This window comes from Anomaloglossus baeobatrachus, chromosome 4 (genome assembly GCF_048569485.1).
Source record: "Anomaloglossus baeobatrachus isolate aAnoBae1 chromosome 4, aAnoBae1.hap1, whole genome shotgun sequence".
NCBI lineage: Eukaryota > Metazoa > Chordata > Amphibia > Anura > Aromobatidae > Anomaloglossus > Anomaloglossus baeobatrachus.
The window spans coordinates 45,505,221-45,528,894 of NC_134356.1; the positions used below are offsets into that span (position 1 = coordinate 45,505,221).

At 43.9% G+C, this 23,674-nt stretch overlaps 1 protein-coding gene across 1 annotated transcript in view; it reads left to right on the forward strand.

Annotated features, from left to right (window-relative positions):
• The window catches only part of EBF1 (EBF transcription factor 1), a 610,041-nt gene that overhangs the window by 541,923 nt on the left and 44,444 nt on the right, over positions 1 to 23,674 (forward strand). Inside the window, exon 11 of the mRNA XM_075344289.1 lies at positions 6,153 to 6,241. Within this exon, the coding sequence (XP_075200404.1) occupies positions 6,153 to 6,241 (89 nt within the window). The remainder of the gene's footprint in view (positions 1 to 6,152; positions 6,242 to 23,674) is intronic.

Here is a 23,674-nt window from a genome sequence, read left to right on the forward strand (position 1 = left end):
GAGAGAAAGAAACAAGTATAGAAAGAAAAGAGAAAGATAGAAGGATAGAAAGACAGAAAGGAAAATAGAAAGAATAGATAGAAAGAAAAGCGAAAGAAAGAAAAAAAGAAAAAGAGAAAGAAACAAGGATAGAAAGATCGAAAGAAAGAAAGAAAGAAAAGAGAAAGGATAGAAAGAAAGAAACAAAGAAAGAATATTTTCAGTCGTAGCTTAAATCAGATCCCACTGTAAGTGGAAAACTATTGCTCAATTCCCAGCGCAGTGAGAACATTACCGGATAGACACACTCCGTATTCTCAGATTGCAGCGCTGTCGCGTTTTATGACACAGAAGAGGCTCCCAAATGATTGTTCATTGATCTCTCCAAAGACTCTCCTGTTCCTCCTGAGCATTCAGCTCACTTATCTCCTGGTATATACTCAATATGGATTCTGAAACTTAACAGTAAAACTTTCTTCTCGTGTGTAGAAGGCGGAGGCCTTACTTTTTATTCCGTTAAAATTGACTTTGAGTAAAATTGTCCCCCCCACCTCACCCCCCTCCACCATCATTTTCCAGTTATCAAATGCCAACATAATCATCGACTGATGGGTTCAGGATTTTTTTTCTTCATATCACTTTTGTAGTTTCTGAAGGAAATAATGGCTACAAAATGTGGTTGTTTTCTCTGAATCCCCTAAGTGGCTTTAGCGGCAATCAATGGGAACAATATGATGTGTATTTTGGAAGAAGAAACAAGTAATATTGCCTAAAATATAATTAACTATTGCAGTTTCCATGAGAAAAACACTTTAACTGTGTTGTAATTTTGCACTGAAGCTTGATGTACTTTTATTCCAGAATTTGCCTGTTATGGGCCCATGTCACAGGAGAGTTTAGCTTTGGGAAACAAATTCACTTGTTATATACCCCCCCGCCGATAGCATGTATAATACTTATCGTATATACTTCCCGTAGTCGAAAGCTTCTTCATCTAAGTTAAAGAAAAGATGTAAACTAACACAGCTTCAGGTTGACCCCGTTTCTTCTTTTGGCAGTGAACCCTCCGGAAGGGTTCATACATTTTGGTTAGAGAGTGTTGTGAAGTCACGCGAAAAGGTGGCACATTTTTTATTCCGTCCCCTTATTTATTTATGCATAACAAAATAAAAAATATTGATTTATGGAAAGGTGTGTAGAGAAAGGGAGTGCAACCTTGGTTGGTCCCATCGCCTTTGACTGGGCAGCAAGATCTACCGATACCCCGAGGATTTCCCTCCGTTGGCAATCAAAGTGATCAGCAACTGACCCAAGAGTCCTGTCGTGGCCAATTTTTATTTTTGAAATTTTATTTTATTTTCCAATAGCTTTAACTATATTATTTTTCCATCCACTTTGTTGTATAAGCTCTTGCTTTTTTTCAGGGGACGCATTCTAAGTTTAAATAACAACAAAATTCCAAGTACGGTGAAATGGCCCCCCAAAAAAATTCCTACCATTTGATTTTTGGAGGTTTGTTGTTTACTATGTCAAATGTGGGCTAAAAATTACCCATTCTCATGATTTCCCAAGTCAGTACAGTTACAGTGCCTTGTGAAAGTATTCACCCCCTTGGCTTTTTACCTATTTGGTTACTTTACAACCTGTGTTGAAATATTTTTGTAATCCGATTTTTGTGTGATGCATCACCACTAAATAGTCTAAGTTGGGGAAATGAAGTGGGAAAAATATAGGCAAAAATTAAATTTATGGGATAAAATAAATAAAAATTGCCAAGTGCATATGTATTCACCCCTAAAAAATTTTGGTGCAAGCAATTACCATCATAAGTCACATGTTTAGTGAAAGGAAGTCCACCAGTGTGCAATCTAAGTGTCCCCGGGATCTGTCAGTATATACACACCTTTTCTGAAAGGCCACAGAGGCTGCAACACCATCAAGAAGAGGCACCAGTAACGAAACAACACCATGAAGACCAAGGAGATGTCCAAACAACTCCCTGAAAACCAAGGAGATCTCCAAACAACACCATGAAGACAAAGGAGATCTCCAAACAACACAATGAAGACCAAGAAGATCTCCAAACAACACCATGAAGACCAAGGAGATCTCCAAACAACACCATGAAGACCAAGGAGATCTCCAAACAACACCATGAAGACCAAGGAGATCTCCAAACAACACCATGAAGACAAAGGAGATCTCCAAACAACACAATGAAGACCAAGAAGATCTCCAAACAACACCATGAAGACCAAGGAGATCTCCAAACAACACCATGAAGACCAAGGAGATCTCCAAACAACACCATGAAGACCAAGGAGATCTCCAAACAACACCATGAAGACCAAGGAGATCTCCAAACAACACCATAAAGACCAAGGAGATCTCTAAACAACACCATGAAGACCAAGGAGATCTCCAAACAACACCATAAAGACCAAGAAGATCTCTAAACAACACTATGAAGACAAAGGAGATCGTCAAATAAGCCAGAGACAAAATTGTTGAGAAGTCAGGATTGGGTTCTAAAAAAATATCCCAATCTCTGATGATCTCCCAGAGCAACATCCAATCCATTATCATCAAATGGAAAGAACATGGTACCACAACAAACCTACTAAGAGAGGGATGCCCACCAAAACTCTTAGCCTGGGTAAGAAGGGCATTAATCAGAGAAGCAGCACAGAGACCGAAGGTAACTCTGAAGAGCCTGCAGAGTTTCCAAGCAAAGACTAGATTATCTGTCCGTACGACCACAATAAGCCATACACTCCATAGAGTTGGCCTTTGCGGAAGAGAGGCCAGAAAAAAGCCTTTAATTACAGACAAAAAATTGGAAGGCTCGTTTTGTTTTTGCCAAAAGACATGTTGGAGGCTCCTCAAATGTATGGAGGAAGGTGCTGTGATCAGAGGAGACCAAAATGTAACTTTTTGGCCACCAATGTAAATGCTATGTCTGGTGCCAAACCAACACAGCCTATCAACCCATGAACACCATCCCCACAGTGAAACATGGTGGTGGCAGCATCATGCCATGGGGATGTTTTTTGGCAGCAGAGACAGGGAAAATGGTAGAAGTCAAGGGGAAGATGGATGGTGCAAAATACAAGGATATTCTTGAGCAAAACCTGTTTCAGTCTGTCATTGATTTCAGACTGGGATGGAGGTTCAACTTCCAAGAAGACAATGACTTAAAGCTACTGCAACAGTCAAGTAGTTTAAGGGGAACTAAGTCAAAGCCCAGAACTTAATCCAATTGAGAATCTGTGGTCAGATTTTCCGATTGTGTAACCACTTTTCCATTCCTGGAGTTGCGCATGTGTCAGACAATGTTTGAAAATCCTGTGGATGCTGCAGATAGGTAAAGCTGTGTGGGCATAAAGTGATTTTCAAAAAATTTCCTTTAGTGATTTTTAACACATTAAGAAAAATTTCAACTCGTTATATGTACGGTAAATGCCATGATATCACCAGATCCCACCGAAAATACCAGATTGTGAGTAACCCTTCGGCCCACACAAAATCCAATCTACGCTTCTTCGGCCAATCACAACTCAGCGGCTGTTGTGTTAATCCGTAGTAAATGTTTCAAATCCATTTGATGTAAAAACAAAAAAAAAAGAAAAACACAAAAAAAAAAAAGTTTCGCCAAGTTTTCAGTACTTATCTTGATGGCTGTGCATTCACAGAAGTAATTATTGGCTTTTTACTCACCTATGTGGAGTATTGTATTCTGTAAATGGATTTGTGGCCACTTTACTAGAGATGCTTTTTTTTATATATTCCTCGCTTCCATTCTTTTTTTTTTTTTAACTCTTTTTTTTTTTTTTTTTTACATATGAAAGTATGAGCTGTCAATCAGACGACTTTAAGGATTATTTCTTTTGCAGAAATGATTGATCGCCATTTAGATTTTCAAGTTGACAAGTTAAAGGATTTTATTGGTGTAATTACGCTCTTGCACTCAGTCTCTTTCAATTTAAATGTCCTTTTAAAAAAAAAAAAAAAAAAATACGGAGAATTCTCTACCTGTCGGTGGAGAGGGGGCAGTGAGACTGGGGAGGGATATTACGACGCCTTCCATTACCGCAGGGTCAATTAGAATCTCACACAATTTCACTAATAATCCCTTTTTACATTCCGGAGATCTGAATTCATTGAAGCTCTTGTGTTGTTGAGTAGATGGACAAATGCGGGGAGGGAAAGAGACGGGATGAGTGCGCCAATCCCCGGAATCATGCTTAATAGTAGATGAGTTAAATGATCTCTATCAGCTGTCAGTGACACGGATCCTCTTCATGCCAACAGAGGCGGCAATAACTCCTACGTTCCTATTGTCCTACACAAAAACGCTGCTTTATGCTCCTGGAAGGCAAAGCATCGGAACATTACAGATTATAGTCATTGATTCTTAAAGGGAACTTTAACGATTCCATAACTTTAGAGTCGTCACTAGGCAGTGTCGTAACTAGAGTTCGATGGGCCCGGTATAAAAGTTGGACCTGGGCTCCCCTCCATCCCTACATGTTGGTCAGATGTATGTATATGTATGCCTTCTAAATCTTATAAAGACAGACAAGTTGCCCCCCTCCCCATTATGTAGTAAAGTCCCCCATCCTGTTCTAATGTAACCCCTCCTGGGCTCCTTCCTGATCTCCCCCATCCTGGTATATATGTTCCCCATCCCAGTATATATGCACCCATCCTAGTAAATATGTCCCTCATCCTGGTATATATGTCCCCCTTCTGGGCCCCTCTGGTATTTACTGTCCCTCTCCTAGTATATATGTTACTCTCCTAGTATATACTGTTCCCTTCCTGGTATATATGTTCATGTTCTGATGTATATATGTTCCTCTCCTAGTATATACTGTCCCCTTCTAGTATATATGTTCATGTTCTGATGTATATATGTTCCTCTTCTGGTATATAGTGTCCCCCTCCTGATATATACTGTCCCCCTCTTGAAATACACTGTCCCCCTCCTGGTATATATATATGTTCCTCTCCTGGCCCCTCCTGGAATCTACTGTCCGCATCCTGGTATCTACTGTCCCCATCTTGGTATATACTGTCCCTCTCTTGGGCCCCTCTGGTATTTACTGTTCTTCCTAGTATCTATGTTCCACTCCTGGTATATATGTTCCTCATCTGGACCCCTCTTGGTATCTACTGTCCACCTCCTGGTATCTACTGTCCCCCTCCTGGTATAAATGCTCCTCTCCTGGGCTCCTCCTATGTATACCCTGCCATGTATGCTGTGCCCCTCCTGGTATATACTGTACTCACCCTCCCGGACCCACCTTTATAGCCGTCCGGCAGCTTTCATTGGCGTCTGTGCTATGGAAACTCATGATGTCATTGTCATGGGGACACCGCTGTAAGCTGCCAGCTTCTGTTTGACCAGCTAAGTGTATCACAGTGCAGGGATCCGACGGGTATCTGCAACATGATCCATTTCAGCTGGATGTGCGCCCTCGGAGGCACATCCAGCTGAAGCAGGGGCTGGGGCCAGTGGGCCCCCTGCACCCCCGGGTCCGGTCACAATCCCTATGACTGCGATCGTTCCACCACTGTCACTAGGGTTTTGTGGCCAGAAATGCATGTCCAGGTTCCCTGTAACTGAAATCCACTGTAAGAATGAAATTTGGGCGACATTCAGATGGCGGAAAATATTCTTGTGTGCAAAAAACAGTATTTTTATCGGATTTTTGGAAAGACTACGTGGGCACATGGACTTTTTCTTTACAAAACCTCATTGAAAAGAAAACTCAGAAAAAAATAGTTGTATAAGTGAGAATGTGATATATGTCATTAAAATCAATAGGTAGAAAGGGAGAGCTTTCAGTCTATGTGACATCAACGTCAAACAGTTCTGTGTGAACACACCCCAAGAGTTCTCAGAAATTTTTACACTTTCGCAAAGTGTATGTTACATATGAAAACCCCAGGTAATATATTTTTAATATCATATACTGTATTATATTCAGCCAAATTGGTCTCATTGACGATTTAAAGTCTTCTCACTATTGATACATAATGATTGATACATCTAGGAAAAATATTTCCGATCCACAGTTCAGATTTCTAAAATTAATGGCTTCATTGCCATCATATCGTCCTGGAGTAAATTTTATAGGACTGAAAAAACCTCTTCTTGTTTCTTTCAGCTCTAAATGAACCAACCATTGACTACGGCTTCCAGAGACTACAGAAAGTGATACCCAGACATCCGGGAGACCCAGAGAGGCTTCCAAAGGTAACAGAGAAAAGGATATTTGCCCAGAATTTTTATACTATAAGAGGTCTAAGTCTTTTTTTACTTTTTACTTTTTAAATAATTTTTCGGCAATTGGGTTTCATGACAAATTTTGCACATTTGGCCTTTATAGGCTCTTTGTTTCTCTGCATATTCAACTTTGATGTGGTCTGTGGTAATAAATCTGCTGAAAGGAGCTAAAAAAAGACATAAAACAGTCCGTGATAAAAAAGCATGTTTTTAACGGTCCATGTTCAAGGTGCGTATGGCCATCCATGTGCCATGATTTTAGCACTTGTGTGTTCTCCACGGATAGCACACGGAGATTAGGAACTTTTTACTCACCTGTCCCAGGCACTGCTGTCTCTGGCGCTGCTGTTTCCGGATTTGCGGTGCAGTGAATATTCATGAGCATAATGAGCGGGCTCGAAGCAAGTGACAGCAGCACTGGAGACAGTTGAGTATAGAAAATATTTTTTATTTCAAAGACATGTGTTTTCTCCGGTACGTATCACACTGATCATGTCAGTATGAGGTGTTCACAGCATCCTATTTTCTGTCAGCATGCAATCCGACAAAACATCGGATTGAACCAGAACCGATGTTTGCCCACGGGTGCCGCTCACATGTTAGACTCTTTTCCTTGGACTGGTAGTGTCCAAGGAAAAAAATGCAGCATGTTTGCATTTGATGTGAAATTTGGATCGCACTGGCCATGCAAGTCATTCAGTTTGTGGAAATCAATGGACTACACTCGTATAACTTCCCCCCCACCAATCAGACATTGATGACCTATCCTAAGGCCATCAATGTTAAAGTAGTGGACAACTTCTTTAAGATGTACCATGTTTTCCCAAAAATAAGCATTAGCAGGAATGTTTGACCGTTTCGGAATAAGGCCTACATATAAGCCTGACCCCAAAAAAAGCCCTAGTTGTGGTTCAATAATGCAGCTGAAAAAGTAAAAGAATACAGCAGGGCATTTCATTATAGAAAGCAGACACCCCCAAAAGAGAAAACACAGGCCTTGCAATCATACTCATCAGACTCCAAATGAGATGCTGTGAAACTCAAGGGCCTGCAGTGGAACGCATCGAGAATGTGTGGTGGAATGTATCGAGGAACTGTGGTGGAACGTATCGAGGACCTGTGGTGGAATGTATCGAGGGCCTGTGGTGGAACGTATCGAGGACCTGCAGTTGATTTTACACACACACCTGGTGATACTGTACTGCTCCAGGGACCCGGACCGCAATGGAACGCATCGAGGATCTACAGTGGAACACATCGATGCGTTCAACCACAGATCCTTGATACAGTCCACCACAGGTCCTCGTGTTCCACAGCGCTGCCAGACGGAAGCATAACGGTATCACCGGATGTTTGTGTGTGATGTTACTGTGATCTGATATGTGTGTGAGTGCCGACTGGAAGCAGGGGAGGACCGCTGTGGAGCACACAAGGATCGGCTGGGAGCGCCTGCTGTGGATCGTAGAATGACCAGGCAGCGACGCAGCTGTCCGGTCTGATTCTCCTGGGGAGCATCCATCTTTTTGGGGGGTAACATTACCCCCAACCCGTTTCCCCAAACATAAGCCCTAGCATATTTTTTGGGGCAAAATAATATAAGACAGTCTTATTTTCGGGGAAACACGATATGTGGAGATTGCATGGTGATCTGTATGTCTGCTAAAATGCTGCCCTCTTGTTGACTGAGGTGACATCTCAGCTTGTCTTACAGATGGTGCACCCCTGCTCATGGCAATGATACTTTTTTATTTTCAGTTTTAAGGTGATCCTGGAGCATGTTGACTTTTTTCTCCTAAAAATGACACAAGTGTTCATGAGTTGTAATGTTCCCGCTCAGTTATACTACCAGATACAACCTGGTAACAAGTTTGGTGCTATCTGTGGAAGAAGAAAACCATGTATTTTAATCCTGTCTGGCCCATTTAATTATAAAGAAAGGTTAATTGAAAACAAAAAGGCAAAAAAAAACATATAAAAAATAAAACGTGGACTGAAAAAAAATAAGAGGTCAAATATGACAAATTTCTAAAGCAAAAAATGAGCAAAGAGCGCTGCTTTGTCCTCCATGAGAAACCATGGCCTATATCCCTGTTCCGGAAATTCAGGCCTGGACACCAGCGGAGCTTCTTGGCGGACCACACAACCCTGGATACATATTTTTTGACATGTCCAAGCCTAGGAATCCCTTAATCCAGCTAATGAAACTATCATTAGTCTCAGTTTGAAGGAAGGTAAAGTTACATCATTTCCCGGTTCCTCTACAAGTCTTGCTGCCAATAATAACATTGGTCTTTACACGTCTCTGTAGACTCCTCACATGTGCATTCGGTGTCACTACAGCTCCTCGCGTCCGCTCTGGTTCCACAGCCCGTTCTTCACCTCTTACGCATGTTCTTGTCATCCCTCCATCATATATGCTATATTCTATAACTTCCTATTCCCATGGCTTCCAAGTTCCTTCAGTGTGAAAACCAATCTTTGGTCAATCGGCGCGCACCAGTGATTGAAAGCATTAAGGTCTTTAGAGAGCGCTTTATGAATTATACATCATAATACAATTACATGCCATTACAGCCGGGGATTAGAGCGAGCTGACAGAGTCTTGGAATGTAAAGGTTTAGGTTGGCTTCACAAGATGAGCCTTCACAGCTCGGACTGACGGGAGGAAGGAGTAGAAAGAAGGACTACATACCCATAGTTTGGTGGGAAACGAGCGCGGTATAAATAAGGAAATATAGTTACCGCAATTATAGATAAATGGAAACAGATATCAAATTAGTTTCCACAGTTATTTGAACCGTCATCATCACATGAAGATCATGGATATGTCCATTTTCGGTACTATTAATACACTGTGAGACTCGGCTTGGATACAGTATGTGGACAGGATACTCTATAATTTGGTTTTTCAGATGTCAAGTTTCCAATAAATAGTCAAATCTGATAAATCTATGGGCTGGCCAAGCTCCAGAAAACGAAATCTGTGCCAGCTAGGAGCTGTGATAGACTTTACGCCAACTTTCTTTGCCCTAGCGGACAATCCATGGAAGAGAAGAAATGGGTGGTCATGCCCTGCCACCGGATGGATTCAGGAGAGTAAACGATATAATCAGCAGATTATATTGTTCATAGTTCTACGCGTTTCAGAGCTAGCATGCTCCTTCTTCAGGATCCAATAGTAATGTCCACTAGCGGAAACAGACGGATAAGGACCTTTGGGCAAGAACAATATATGGGCCCTTTGCAGCCCAATAACTCATCATAATGCACAATTTCAACTACATTGGAAGTAGAAATGGCCCCCCTTTACATCTTGGGCGTCTGTGCGGTTGCACAAGATGCACCAATGATATGTCCGCCCGTGGGTTGGATACAATGACTCTGGAGGAACCTTCCAATACTAACATTCTATGAATCGACAGTATGATACATTAATGTAAATTTGTTGGCCATCCCACCACGGGCGGACATATAATTGGTGCAGACTGTGCAACCGCACAAAGTCCCACAAGGTAAGGGAGCCCATTTCTACCTCCAGAGCAGATGGAATTGTGCCTTATGATAAACCCATTTTAATATTTACCAAAAGGAAATTCTGAATTAATAGAGTGGGTCATGTGTTCAGGATAATAAGCAGGGGTGTAACTACAATTGGTGCAGAAGGTGCAAACGCACCCGGGCCCTGGAGCCTAGGGGGCCCTAAAAAGTCCCCTTAGCCTTTTTGAAAAGACCAATATTATTAAAGATTTGCAAAAATTGGGGGCCCCATTGGAGCTATTGCATTGGGACCCATGAGCTTAAAGTTACGCCACTGGTCATAAGTAGGTATAAGTGAGGTTCCTGGCCCTTGTTGATACGTTACATTTTTTTATACATTTTTTGGTGCAGTTTGTTGCCCAAATCTGCATGTCTATCCTTATCCTAACGAAGTCAATGCCAATTCTGGAGTGCTGTGCACACGTTGCTTTTTTTTTCTTTGCAGTTTTGCGTGTAGAAAAAAGAAGCAGCATGTCATGTGCGTTTTTACTTAAAAAATACATGGCACAAAAAAAAGCATCAAAAAATGCACCAAAATGCACCAAAAAAAGTCACCAAAACCCACCAAAAAAGGCACCAAAACACACTAAAAACACATGGTTTTTGGTGCGTTTTTCCGCCACAAGGGGCAGATTTTGGTGCAGAAAATTTCACCAAAAACTCAGCATGTGCACACAGCCTATACGTGAGGTTCCTGGGCCTTGGAGGATATGATAAAGCAGAAGGATGTTGGGATTCATTGCAGTCCCTCTTGCTTGTACATTTAACTGTTTACCCCCTGATTTCTGGATATTCCCGTGTTTGTGCATCAGGCGTATCCCTGGGCAGCTCGGGGTTAAGCGTTGCGTTCGGCACTGTGCTCTGGGGCGTGCTCCTGCATACATGTGTGGATTACATGCACACACACGAGCGCAGGCCTCCGCTGCAGAGAATCCTCCCTGAGATTCTGTCCCATCGGCTCACTGGTGCAGTAACAGCACAATTGTTCAGAATTTATTCCCGTCACCATATGGTCCGCTCATTACCATACACTCAGCGTCCATATGGAAGCCTGGGATGTGAACTCTGCTCAGTGGAACTGCCAGATGAGCATCTCTGTTTGTGTCATCTGCCATATTTACGTTGTTATGGCAACACAACATCAATAAAAAAGGAGACGTTGGCATTTCTCACTCTTCGAGCATGCAGCTTTAACTCTTTGTATGGGCAAAAGAGTTTTGACATTTTATCAGCTTTGTAATGCTATCATCATTAACGCCATGGCCCAACCATGAGGAAACAATATGGTGTCACGCTAGGTATGGGAAAGTACCACGTCTACGGCAACAGGGAAGGGAAACCCTGTGTCTATCGAAGGGGGAGATAGTGACCCCTGACCAAAATTTCAGCTGGCCCATGACTCCCCTGACCATCCTACATAGGTTCAACACCTATGCGCCGAGCAGGATACCTGACCCTGACTGACCCTAGAACTGGGTCCTAGGTAGTGTTCCACACCTATGCGCTGAGCAGGATACCTGACCCTGACTGACCCTAGAACTGGGCCATGGGTAGTGTTCCACACCTATGTGCCGAGCAGGATACCTGACCCTGACTGACCCTAGAACTGTGTCATGGATAGTGTTCCACACCTATGTGCCGAGCAGGATACCTGACACTGACTGACCCTAGAACTGGGCCATGGGTAGTGTTCCACACCTATGTGCCGAGCAGGATACCTGACCCTGACTGACCCTAGAACTGTGTCATGGATAGTGTTCCACACCTATGCGCCGAGCAGGATACCTGACACTGACTGACCCTAGAACTGGGCCATGGGTACTGTTCCACAACTATGCGCCGAGCAGGATGCCTTACCTGACTGACCCTAGAACTGGACCCTAGGAAGTGTTCCACACCTATGCGCCGAGCAGGATACCTGACCCTGACTGACCCTAGAACTGGACCCAAGGTAGTGTTCCACAACTATGCGCCGAGCAGGATACCTGACCCTGACTGACCCTAGAACTGGGCCAATGGTTAATGTTCCACACCTATGTGCCGAGCAGGATACCTGACCCTGACTGACACTAGAACTGTGCCTTAGGTAGTGTTCCACTCCTATGTGCCGAGCAGGATACCTGACCCTGACTGACCCTAGAACTGTGCCTTAGGTAGTGTTCCACTCCTATGTGCCGAGCAGGATATCTGACCCTAGAACTGGGATCTGGGTAGGCAATGACCCCACTAAGCTCTTGTACACACTCTGCAGTTTTTGATGCATTTTTTAATTAATTTTTTTTCATAATCTGCATGCATCTTCTGAAGCCAGAAAAGTCTATGAGATTTCTGAAGTGCTGTGCCAACGTTGCATTTTTTTTTCCCTTGCGGATTTTGATGCAAAAGAAAATCTGCAGTATGCTAATTGTTGGGATGTCCTTTCCTGCATTTTTTAGCCCTTCCAGCTATTGACTTCACACAAAAAAAACCGCATAAACAAAATGCACCAAAATCAGATGTGCCAGAAGGTGCAGATTTGGTGCAGAAAATGTCTGCACCAAATCTGCAGCATGTGCACTTAGCCTTAAGAAGACACAGGGAGCACACACAGGAGAAAGCATATGAACAACTTATCTCCAGGATGACTCAGGTAGAGGTACAGCAATGAACAACAATGTTTCTTTAGACGGATACAAGTCGACTGCTTGCACTATTAGTTTTTAATTCTATCACCAGCAAAGGCCAAAGGGGAATGAAAATATTTAAGGACACCAAGGGAAGTGCTGATGATTAACAGAGGAAAGGTGATGAAATATGCAGGGTCCTAAAGGGAAAGGGATTAACCTCAAGCTGAATAAAAGAGAATGTCAGGAAGCAGTTTGTGTAGCCAAACGCTGTGACAGTCTACAGTCGGACACCACAGGACTGTCTGTCAAGCGTGACGCACCTGTGACATATGGTCACTCTAATCAACAAACGACAGCCAATCAGATCTCTTCTTAGATGTCCTAAACTGCACTGAGAAAATAACAGCTGCACTCTGATTGGTTGCTATGATAAACAACTAAAGATTATATATGAGGAAACAGGTCTATTTTTTTACTGATTCATACATGAGGCCTACTATATTTACATTGCAGTAAGCCTGTCAGTCACAATCTATTCGGTTTACCAAAAAAAGAGGATGTTTTTTTGTCTAATTAGCTCTGCTTATGAGGCAACTGGTGACAGCCAATCAAATCTCCTCTTACATGCTGTAAACTCTATTTACAAGATAAGAGCTACAATCTGGTTGGTTGCTATGATGAGTTACTGCTTAAGGGAACTGGTCGCTATGGATGGCAGCTCCATTTTTACTGATTTATACAAAAAACCTGAGTATAGTTTTCAGCTACAATCTAGTAGATCAATAAATAGGATCTTTGTCTTCCACTTCTATGTGAATACTTTGTCTTTTTCAGGCGCTAAAAAAACCATTACAAAGAATGAAGGTAATACCCAGAAATGCATCTTATACCACTTCTTTTAACCCCTTCAGCCTTCGAAAGCCACAACGCAACTAAATGAAGGGACCTGTCCATTCTTCTTGGAGCGACCGACACTATTTTATATATGGAATGTAGTTGAAAGACACTGGCAGAAAACCCTCCTCAAAAAACGTCTGAAAATATGTCTGTCGCGCACGGACTCGGGGAAGGTTCGGCATGGGAAAAAAAACACAACAAACAGGGGTTTCACCACGACAAACAAGGGGTGCACTGGGGGCCCTAGCGCTAGTGAGAGAGAGGATGGACAGGATGGACACCTCCTTCATTTACCTACCACTGTACTCTACACTCCTAGCCAGTCCCTATACAGTTTCCTCATCTGTTGCTGAATAGGAACCTAAAGCCCTGAGTAACCCAACGATAGTCCTGGCTAGTGAGTGGACAGGTAAGTATCACTAGTCCCACCGCTTCACTGTATAACACACAAGAGAAGGAGGACAAACCGGAGAATCAACAAAGGATAACCTCTGGCTATTGAGTGGACAGGGAAGGATCACTAGTCCCACCGCTGTGCTAAGCAATACACAAGGGAAGAAAGACAAACAGGGGAATCAACTAAGGAAAAACTCCAACTTTTTGGCTGCAGTCAGACACCAGGACTGCAGCCTACATCACAATAGATAGTAAGGGTTCCAACAGCTCCTTCCACCTCCAGGCCAAGTCTCAGACTGAGAATTCAGTATAACCAGCGCCCTCTATAGGAAGTAGAGAGTAAATATAGGGACTGGGAGTGGTCCCAAACCAGCAGCACCTTCAAAGGTAATGAGAAGGCTGCTGGCAAGGAAAACTGATATTAACCCTAACACTGCCAAAAGAAATGAAATACATTTAATATTGAGACCCTTGCATAGAAATGGCTCTCTAGCCCTGAATCTGTCACTAATCTCATAATGCAGAGAAACAGCCTTGATAACGTCACAAAAAAAGCTTCAGGAAAAACACCGCCAGCATTGTCGGTGTTGACCGCCTGAAAAAGAGGTGCACGTACCCTTAGGGGGCGATTCATCAGAAAAATGGCTTAAAACGCTTTGAAAAATTGTGATTTATTCAGATGTCCCCGTTTCACGTACAGGTTCTACATGTGAGGCTATTCACAGGTCCACAAAAAAAGAAAAAAGGACAAAAAAGTCACAAAATTCCTGTATAAAATTTGCAAAAAAAGGCCACGCGGCAGCTCTAAGAATCCTTGCTGATTTTTCACGATCTATAGCAATAATTTTCAAAGCCCCATTTGTGATAGCGTCCGCTCCAATGTTTACATGGATTTCGCAGTGAATGGCATCAGCGTTGTTCCCGGCAGTCACCTGGAATGTTTCTCACCTGTAAACAGCAAAATAAATTAGCAACCATGACACCTCCTGGTAACAAGTAGGTACTGCATTTTAGGTATCAATATGAAGTTTATGAATTATATATAGTTTATTCATACTTCCGAACTTTCAAAGTCAGGAAAGAGGGACATATACTGCAGCGTGATTTCTTTTACGCCAAGTCACTTCCCTAATTTCACCCAGTTCCTTGTTTGTGCCCACAAAGAAATTTTGCTTTTGTTGAAGAACATTAATTTTTCCAATACAGTATGATACAACCTTCATGGCCCCTACAGTGCCCCCCATACAGTATGATGCCCACATTGGATGCCACACACAGCATAAAGCTGCAACATAGAATGATCCCCCCCCATATAATACCCCCCCACACAGTATGATGCCTCTATATTACATTCCCACACACATAGTATAGTCCCCCCACATAGCATAATGCCCCCAGTGCGCCCACACATTATGAAGCCCCAACTACCCCCCACACAGTATGATGCCCACACTTGACGTCATACATAGCGTATAATGCACCGACACAGAATGATGCCCCCCTCCCCCAGTATAATACCCCACACACACAGTATGATGCCTCCATAATACATTCTCCCACACACATATTAGGATGCCCCTTCTAGCCCCTACACAATATAGTGCCCTTGCATAGTTTTTATACACCCTGTGCCCCCGCACACTATGATGCCCCCACAGAACTCCATACAGCATAATGTCCACCGTGATTCTACACATTGTGATCCTCCCACAGCCATCACACTGCACCCACACAGTGTAATGCCCCCACACAGTATGATGCCGCAGCCCTAACACATTTATGATGCTCCCACAGACCACCCCACACACAGTATAGTACTATCCACACAGTATGATGCCTCCATAATACATTCCCCCACAAACAGTATAATGTAGTGTAATGCTCCAGTGCACCCACACATTATGATGCCCCTCTGCCCCCCAGATAGTATAGTGCCCTCGTACAGTTTAATGCACCCAGTGCCCACATACATTATGATGCCCTCACAGACCCCCATACAGTATAATGCCCCCAGTGACCCCACACATTATGATCCTCCCTCATTCTAAATAATGGCCCCCACTGTACTCACACAGTGTAATGCCCCCACACAGTATGATGCCCTCACAGACACCCACACAGGATATTACCACCCACAGGGTAACATAATGTATATGTGCGTGTGGCGCCCCTGAGGCTTCCGTCGCCACAGGAACATTGCACCCCATCCAGCGGTGTGATGTCCCATCCTGGGTAAGGAAAGGGGTGAACGCCGGTCCACAGGCAAATCTACAGTACACCCATTGTTAGGTACACACTGGGACCAGGGACAGTGGCAGCAAACCTCCCATGCTGCATGCTGGGAGGGGCCGTAAGACCCATCCCTGCTCCTATAGGGTAGATCATAGCAACTGGGGAGGTGGGAGGAGCCAGCCGAGTGTAGAGTAGACAAGGAAGGTCAAGTTTAGTGAGTTGGAGGAGAGAGAGTCTGCGGGAGGCAGAGAAGGGAGCTGAGGATGGAGCTCTAGTCAGACAGGAGCAAGGAAAGAAAGAGACACTTCCTGGTGAAGACCCTGGGACTCAGAGGGTCCAGGTGACACCGAGCAGAGAAAAGAAGGGATTCCAGGACCACTGCAAGGCTTACGAGCGCAGGGCCTGTTCCACAAAGTCATTCAGTAGAGGGATCAAGCTGCACACAGGGGACGGTCCCTAGAAACCGGAGGAGGAAAAATCATCTCCAACAGTAAAAAACCGAGGCCCAGGGAAAGCTGCAAGCTCCCCGGGCCACAGCCCACAGCAGAACCTTCAGAAAGGGGGTAAATACCGACAGGCGAGCCCCCGGCCCGGAGGCTGTAGTGGAGGCCGAGCCAGGTCCATCCAACAAAGGGCAAGGCTTAAGGAGACAGCTGAAGACAGAGACACAATAGAGGGGTGCACCGGCTTTCATTCCAGGATCTACCCAGGATTGGTGGAGGTCCCTGATGGTGGGTTCCAGCCGCCCAAAGGCACCAGTGTGCTGCAGCCCAGGAAATGTGAGTAAAGACCTTGGAATTGCACCCTCTGGTGTTTTCTCCGTTATTTCGCCTGCACTATTCCATCACTACATAGACACTTACAAGCACCACCTGTGGGGAGCAGGACCATCCAAGCTGCCATTCCACCAGCCCCGGAGGCCTCATACAGCAGCGGCGGCTTAATAGCCGCAAACCACAGGTGGCGTCACGACAAATATAAACTTTAATCACCCCCAAGTCATCAGCCATATTAATTGACCCCACCAGGGTACGGAGTGGGGCCCAGCCACCACTGACGTCCCCCAGACTAGTCCGGCCCGGCACCGGGTGTCCCATATCCCTGGGGTGGGCGAGTCATGCGTATGTGTGTATATATATATATATATATATATATATATATATATAAAAATATCCCACCGACCCAATATGATGCTACCTTACCTCCCCCCCTAGTTTGATGACCTCACAGCCCCAAACGGTATGATCTCACACAGCTCACCAACACAGTATTTGGGCCCCCCAGCACAATATAATTCCCCCACATCTACGTTGTATGATACTCCCAGAATGCCCAACACCATATGATGCCCGGAAAGCCCCTCAACACCATATCATGCCCATACGGTTCCCCACCACACAGTTTATTGCCCCCCACAATGTCCCAAAAGAGTACACCATTGTATTGAGCTTAATCTGGGACATACCCCCGACCTCCCTGGTAAATGACACTTCTCCCTAAATTAAGGACTCCCCCCCTGGATCCCGGACAGTTGGGAGGTAGCAGTTTATTCATAGCTTTAGTCTTCTCCTATACTGTATATAGCGGTTTTCTTTTTTTTAACTATAATATATCACAAACTAAATCCACAGCAGATATAAAATACTACGGTGGATCATAAACTGCAATACGAGCCACGGGAAGATCAGAGGATACGAGCCGCGGCTTGTTTCTTGTCTGTGTCCTCGATGCACTAGTGAATTACTGAATCAAGCACCAAGCCAATTAATAGCCACCTTACAATAATGGAAGTCGTCAGCAGGATCCTTAAATATAAATCATTTTCACCTCCCCGGCCCTCATGATCTGATACAGCTCTGTCTCAATTGAAAGGGAATGTTTGCAGTTTCAGTTCATCAGTTCACATTAGCCTCATGCTGAATATTTAAACACAACGCCTTGGTGAGAGCGCAACTCCTTGCAATTTGGTAAATCAGCCATTTAGTTTCTGGCGCGTCTTCTCCTTGCTTGCCAGGAATTTGTGTGCCCAGCAAAGGGAAATGGGCAGATGCCAGTGTGGATCCATGTACACAGTTTGTTCATTACCGATTGTGTGCTTATATGCGATATCAGGCTCAAGGTATAAATGTCGAGCAGAAGATGAAATGACAATACCCCTGTAGGGGGGATTTAGTTTATACGGCGCAATGGAGAACATTCTATTGTTTATGCAACAATGGGCAGTAAGGAAAAGATACCAAAAATAATAATTTCCATCTTCTTCATCATTGTCACCATCTAGTCAGTTTCTGCCACAATGACTATGGGATAGCGGGGAACTGAGAGCTGTCCCTCAAGCTAAGGGGCCTTATGCTATCTGTAATCTCAAGGATACTCATAAAGGTAGAGAGGCCTTACTCTCCTTCCTGGCCCTGCATTTGTCCTGATCTGATTGCCCTGATCTCCTATCCTGACAGGAGTGTTATGAAATGAAAGAATGGAAAACTGTGACTCCTAATGGAACTGGGACTCCAAAGCTGTCCCTCATATTAATGGGCCCTAATTTCAGGGATACTCATGAAGGTGGAGATGCCTGAGTCTCCTTCCTGACCCTCCTCCTGACCTGTCCTGATCTGATTCCACCTCTCCTCAGGGAGGGACAGGAGTGTTATGAAACCCAAAGATAAAGACAACGAATGGAAAACTAGGACTCCTAATGGAACTGGGACTTCCAAGCTGTCAGTCAAGCTAAGGGGCCTTATGCTATCCGTAATCTCAGGGATACTCATGAAGGTGGAGAGGCCTTAGTCTCCTTCCTGACCCTGCTCCTGACCTGTCCTAATCTGATTCCCCCTACCCTCAGGGAGGGATGGGACAGGAGTGTTATGAAACCCAAAGATAAAGACAAACAATGGAAACCTTGGACTCCTAATGGAACTGGAATGCCTAAACTGTCTGTCAAGCTAAGGGGCCTTATGCTATCCCTAATCTCAGGGATACTCAGGAAGGTGGAGACACCTGAGTCTCCTTCCTGACCCTGCTCCTGACTTGTCCTGATCTGATTCCCCCTACCCTCAGGGAAGGATGGGACAGGAGTGTTATAAAACCCAAAGATAAAAGATAAACAAACAATGGAAAACTTGGGCTCCTAATGGAACTGGTACTACAAAGCTGTCTCTCAAGCTAGGGGGCCCTATGCTATCCTTAATCTCAGAGATACTCTTGGAGGTGGAGATCCTTGAGTCTCCTTCCTGGCCCTGCTCCTGACCAGTCCTGACCGGATTACCCTCTCCCCCTAGGGAGGGATGGGACAGGAGTGTAATGAAAACCACAGATAAAGAAAAACAAGGAAAACACAAAACTCTGTCACACAAAGGTTAAGACAAGAAGAGGTTCAGGAAGAAACACAAAAGCAGGAGGGAAGCTTAAAAACAACAGGGGTAAAGTCCACAACTGCAACAATCAATAAGTAAAACTATCTCCAAAAAGTCTGGAACACCACGCCTCTAAGACCAACAAAGAACAAGCTGTAGCTGGCATAGGTGGAAGGATTCAACCAGAATAAATAGGAGGGAAGCAGATGTGATAGGCCTCCCCACTACATTTGATTAAAATAGCAGGCAGACCAGCAGAAATTAACTCTTGCTAGCATGTCTATGAATGAGCACACAGAAGATTGATGTCTGAGTCTGCCTGTATTATTCCCACACACCAGAGAAACTATCAGGCAGAGTGTCAGAATCTGCAATCTGAACAGAGCCCAACGCCGCCATGACAGTTGGTAAAGTTTGTGCAAAACTCAGTGTGTCAGTTTTGATGCAAGGGAAGTCCTGTGAATGCTCACTTTGGCTATAAGGAAGGAGACAATATCAGGCCTTATTAGTGTATTGAATTTTTTTTGTCATTATTGCAAAAATGGGATAATTCAAACACCAATGAAAGGATTTATTTAGTTCATAAGCCAGCCTTAAATGGGACCAGTCACTTGCAATAGATATGTGTTTTCCACCCATTGTGTTTTTTTTTCCCTGATGAATAAGTGAGGCAGCTTTGAAACGCGTTGACCTAGTAAACTACCCTTTTTAGTAATTATGCACAGCATCATCTTTGACAGGCAGCACAGAACAAACCACTAACCATCCTTCCTTCCTACCTATTAGCTCTTTGAGCCTGTGGATCTGCAGCAGCGGTCATTCCTATGTCTTATTTCATCCACCGAAGTGAGCCCATATGATCATATACTTTCCCCTTTTTTCTCAGATTAAAATGATACCTTTTTTGTGGCAATCCGATGTGCCAGTCATGAGAAATGTAGAGTAGAAGCTATATGCAAATCAGGCTTAAAGTGCACTGAGGGCGTGTCACTGCACTAGAAGAAGCAGTGCATGAACCCGCCCCCCATGTCAACCTTCTACATTAGATTTCTCATGACTGGCACATCAGATCTTTACAAAAAAGGTATCACTTTAATTGGGGGACGAGGGTCTATACAGCCGTACTTCTACTTTCATATGTAAAAATGTGCTGACAGATCCCTTTAAATCCATATCTTTGCTCAGGATTTGTTAAAACTGGTGCCACATTTTGCTGTTAAGTCCCCTATAACCAATATAATGGCAAAAGGCTCAGTTTTCTCATCATTGGGTCATCCGGTGTTACAGAAGGTAAGTGACGGGGGGCAGGCTCTGCGTCTTCTTCACCTGCTCCTCTTGAGAAGTCTTTCGAGACAGACACCTCTGGGGCTCCGTTGAGCTGCTGATCCTTTGCCTTGGCTAGAAGCAGAGCTCTGCCTCATTAGTGTCTCTCCCTGGGGCTGAGAGCTCAGCACCATGGCTATGCTGTGTGATCCATCATTGTAAAGTCATCTGTCCCAGGCAGCTGTGCACAGGCCAGCCGATCGAAGGAACAGCGCTTACAAGTCTATTATTGCAGGCGGGACAGTAATTGAGCAGCGGGGATGGAAGGGAACAGCCTAGGGAATAGGACAGAAATCGGAACTTGATAATATCACACAGCAAATCATTCATCTCGAAGCATCCCACTTGTTCTTGTGCCAATCGCATTTCGTGGGCTTCTTACGTACGTTTGGCATATAAAGCAAGACTTTCAACTCGCTGTGCCTTCTTTGTGTATTATATTAACCATTGGGACATTATTATTATATCAATGGAGGTATCCTCTTGGTGACTACTTAAAGGAAACCAACCAGCAGGATTTTCATATATAAAGTAAAGCCAGTGCTATACTGGTGCTTAGATGCTGAATGTAGGCATAGCTATTGTTCTGAAACTGGATGTTTTATTTCAGAATTATGTGCAGTTAAAGTTCCAGCAATACCCTGCTATTTGATTGACAGGTGCAACAGGAAGGGAATATGTGGGTTCGGTCTTGCTATGTATTTCCACCCCTGTCTGTCTGCCTGCGCAGGAATTAATGTCTATGATGGTGACAGGAGGAGGAAGGTCAGGCAGGGAGACAGGGGCAGGAATAGATAAGAAGACCTGACCCACATATTCCCTTCCTGTTGCACCTGTCAATCAAATAGCAGTTCATTGCTGGAACTTTACTTGCACATATTTCTGAAATAAAACATCAAATCTCTAAGCAAAAGCTCTGCTTACATTCAGCATCCTAGCCCCAGTATAATACTGGCTTTACTTTATATATGAAAATCCTGCTGGTTGATTCCCTTTAAAGGGATTGTCAAAAATTAAGAAGGGTCTGCTTTTTTTCCCAGAAACAATTGCTTGTCCATGGATCTGGCAGGTCTGATATTTCAATTTAGCCCTATTTACTTGAAAGAGACGTGACCCCCTATAAAATTTAAAATGGTTCTCAAGGACTTAGATATTGTCTCAGGTATTGCAATCGTTCCCATTCACTTCAATGGGAGCTAAGCCACCGTACGTAAAAAATGACCACTACACAGTGTATGGAGCTGTCATGAAGCTTTAAACAACTGATTATTGGAGATGCCTCCACACATTTGATATTGGTGACCTATTCCATGTATGGGTCATCAATATCAAAGTTGTGGACAATTCCTTTAAATTAAAGAACTACATAAATACTGGGACCCTGCCATTCCAACAGGTCCCCTGGCTAACACTTTGGCTTAGACGGATTGAGAAGGATGCAGTCGATGAGTGGCTGCTGCTGTTCTGTTCCAGAGTGGAATGGCGGCGAGGGAGGAATGGCGGTGATGGCCTCCGGACCAGCTGGTAGGGAGGAATGGCAGTTGCGGGCTCTGGACCAGCCTGGAGGGAGGTATGGCGGCAGCAGGCTCCGAACCAGCAGGGAGGGAGGAACGGCGACGGTGGGCTCTGGACCGGCAAGAGAGAGGTATTACGGCTCTGGACCAGCCAGTACGGAGGAATGGCTGTGGCGGGCTGCGGACTGGCCGGGAGGGAGGAATGGCAGTGGCAGGCTCCGGACTGGAAGGGAATAACAGCGGTCGCGGGCTCTGGACCGGCAGGAAGAACCAGTGGTGGCCGGCTCTAGACTGGCTCGAAGAGAAGAACGGCGGCGGCGGGCTCTGGACCGGCAGGGAGGACCGGTGGGGGTGGGCTCCAGACTGGCAGGAAGGGAAGAACAGCGGCGGCGGGCTCCACTCCGAAGAAAGTAAGCCAGGAGACCTCTGGGGGACACAGGCACCATTTGTGGTCATATGTTCTTTTTTGTTATCCCCCATGGGGACCCATTCTTAATTTTTTTTAAATGTAGGGGAGATCCCCTTTAATTTGATTAGCTTTGGGTTTTTTTTTTGGTGGACACTAAAGCAAAAAAAACCTTTTCCATTTCTATTTTCTTAGATGCTATAAACCGCGGCATCTAAGCGGGTTAGGCTTCCGACATCGAGGTTATCTCACATCCTATCAGTGGCCATTAATCTCACAAATGTAAAAACAGCAGCCGCAAGATCGCCATTATGAAAACGTGCATCATGTGGCATTTACAAGCTGCCATTCATGGATCATTAAGGGTTAATAATTATATATGTGTATACATATATATATATATATATATGTATATATATATATATATACACTGTGTTCCAAATTATTATGCAAAAAATATTTTTTCATATTTTCCTAAATTAGCTTTATGAGTTGCAGTCATTGTTATTTTCCAGTCATCTACTATTCGAGTATAATTGAAATGTTTTTGATCAAACTGCCTATGAAAACAGTATATTTTTAAAAATAATAAACACTCAAAATGCATGTTCCAAATTATTATGCACAGCAGAGTTTTCAACCTTTTTATTTTTATTTTGAAAAACAAAATGGTCAATTGTGAAATTCTAAGCATTATCAGCTTATTACAAAATGAAATCAAACATTTTTCAAGTCAAAACTTAATTCTAGGTGATGTTACATTTGCACATATGACTTCTTGTTTGAAAGAAGCTTCTGAACTCTCTCGTCCATTGAATTTGTCAGTTTTTGGATGGTTTGTGCTTCAATTGTTTTGCATGTGGACAGAATATCCTCCCAGAGCTGTTGCTTAGATGTGAACTGCCTCCCGCCATCATAGACACTCCTTTTGATGATGCTCCAGAGGTTCTCAATGGGGTTGAGGTCAGGGGAAGATGGTGGCCACACCATAAATTTGTCCTCTTTTATGCCCATAGCAGCCAAAGATGCAGATGTGTTATTTGCAGCATGAGACGGTGCATTATCATGCATGAAAATGATCTTGCTGCGGAATGCACGGTTCTTCCTCCTGAACCATGGCAAGAAGTGCTGTTTTAGAA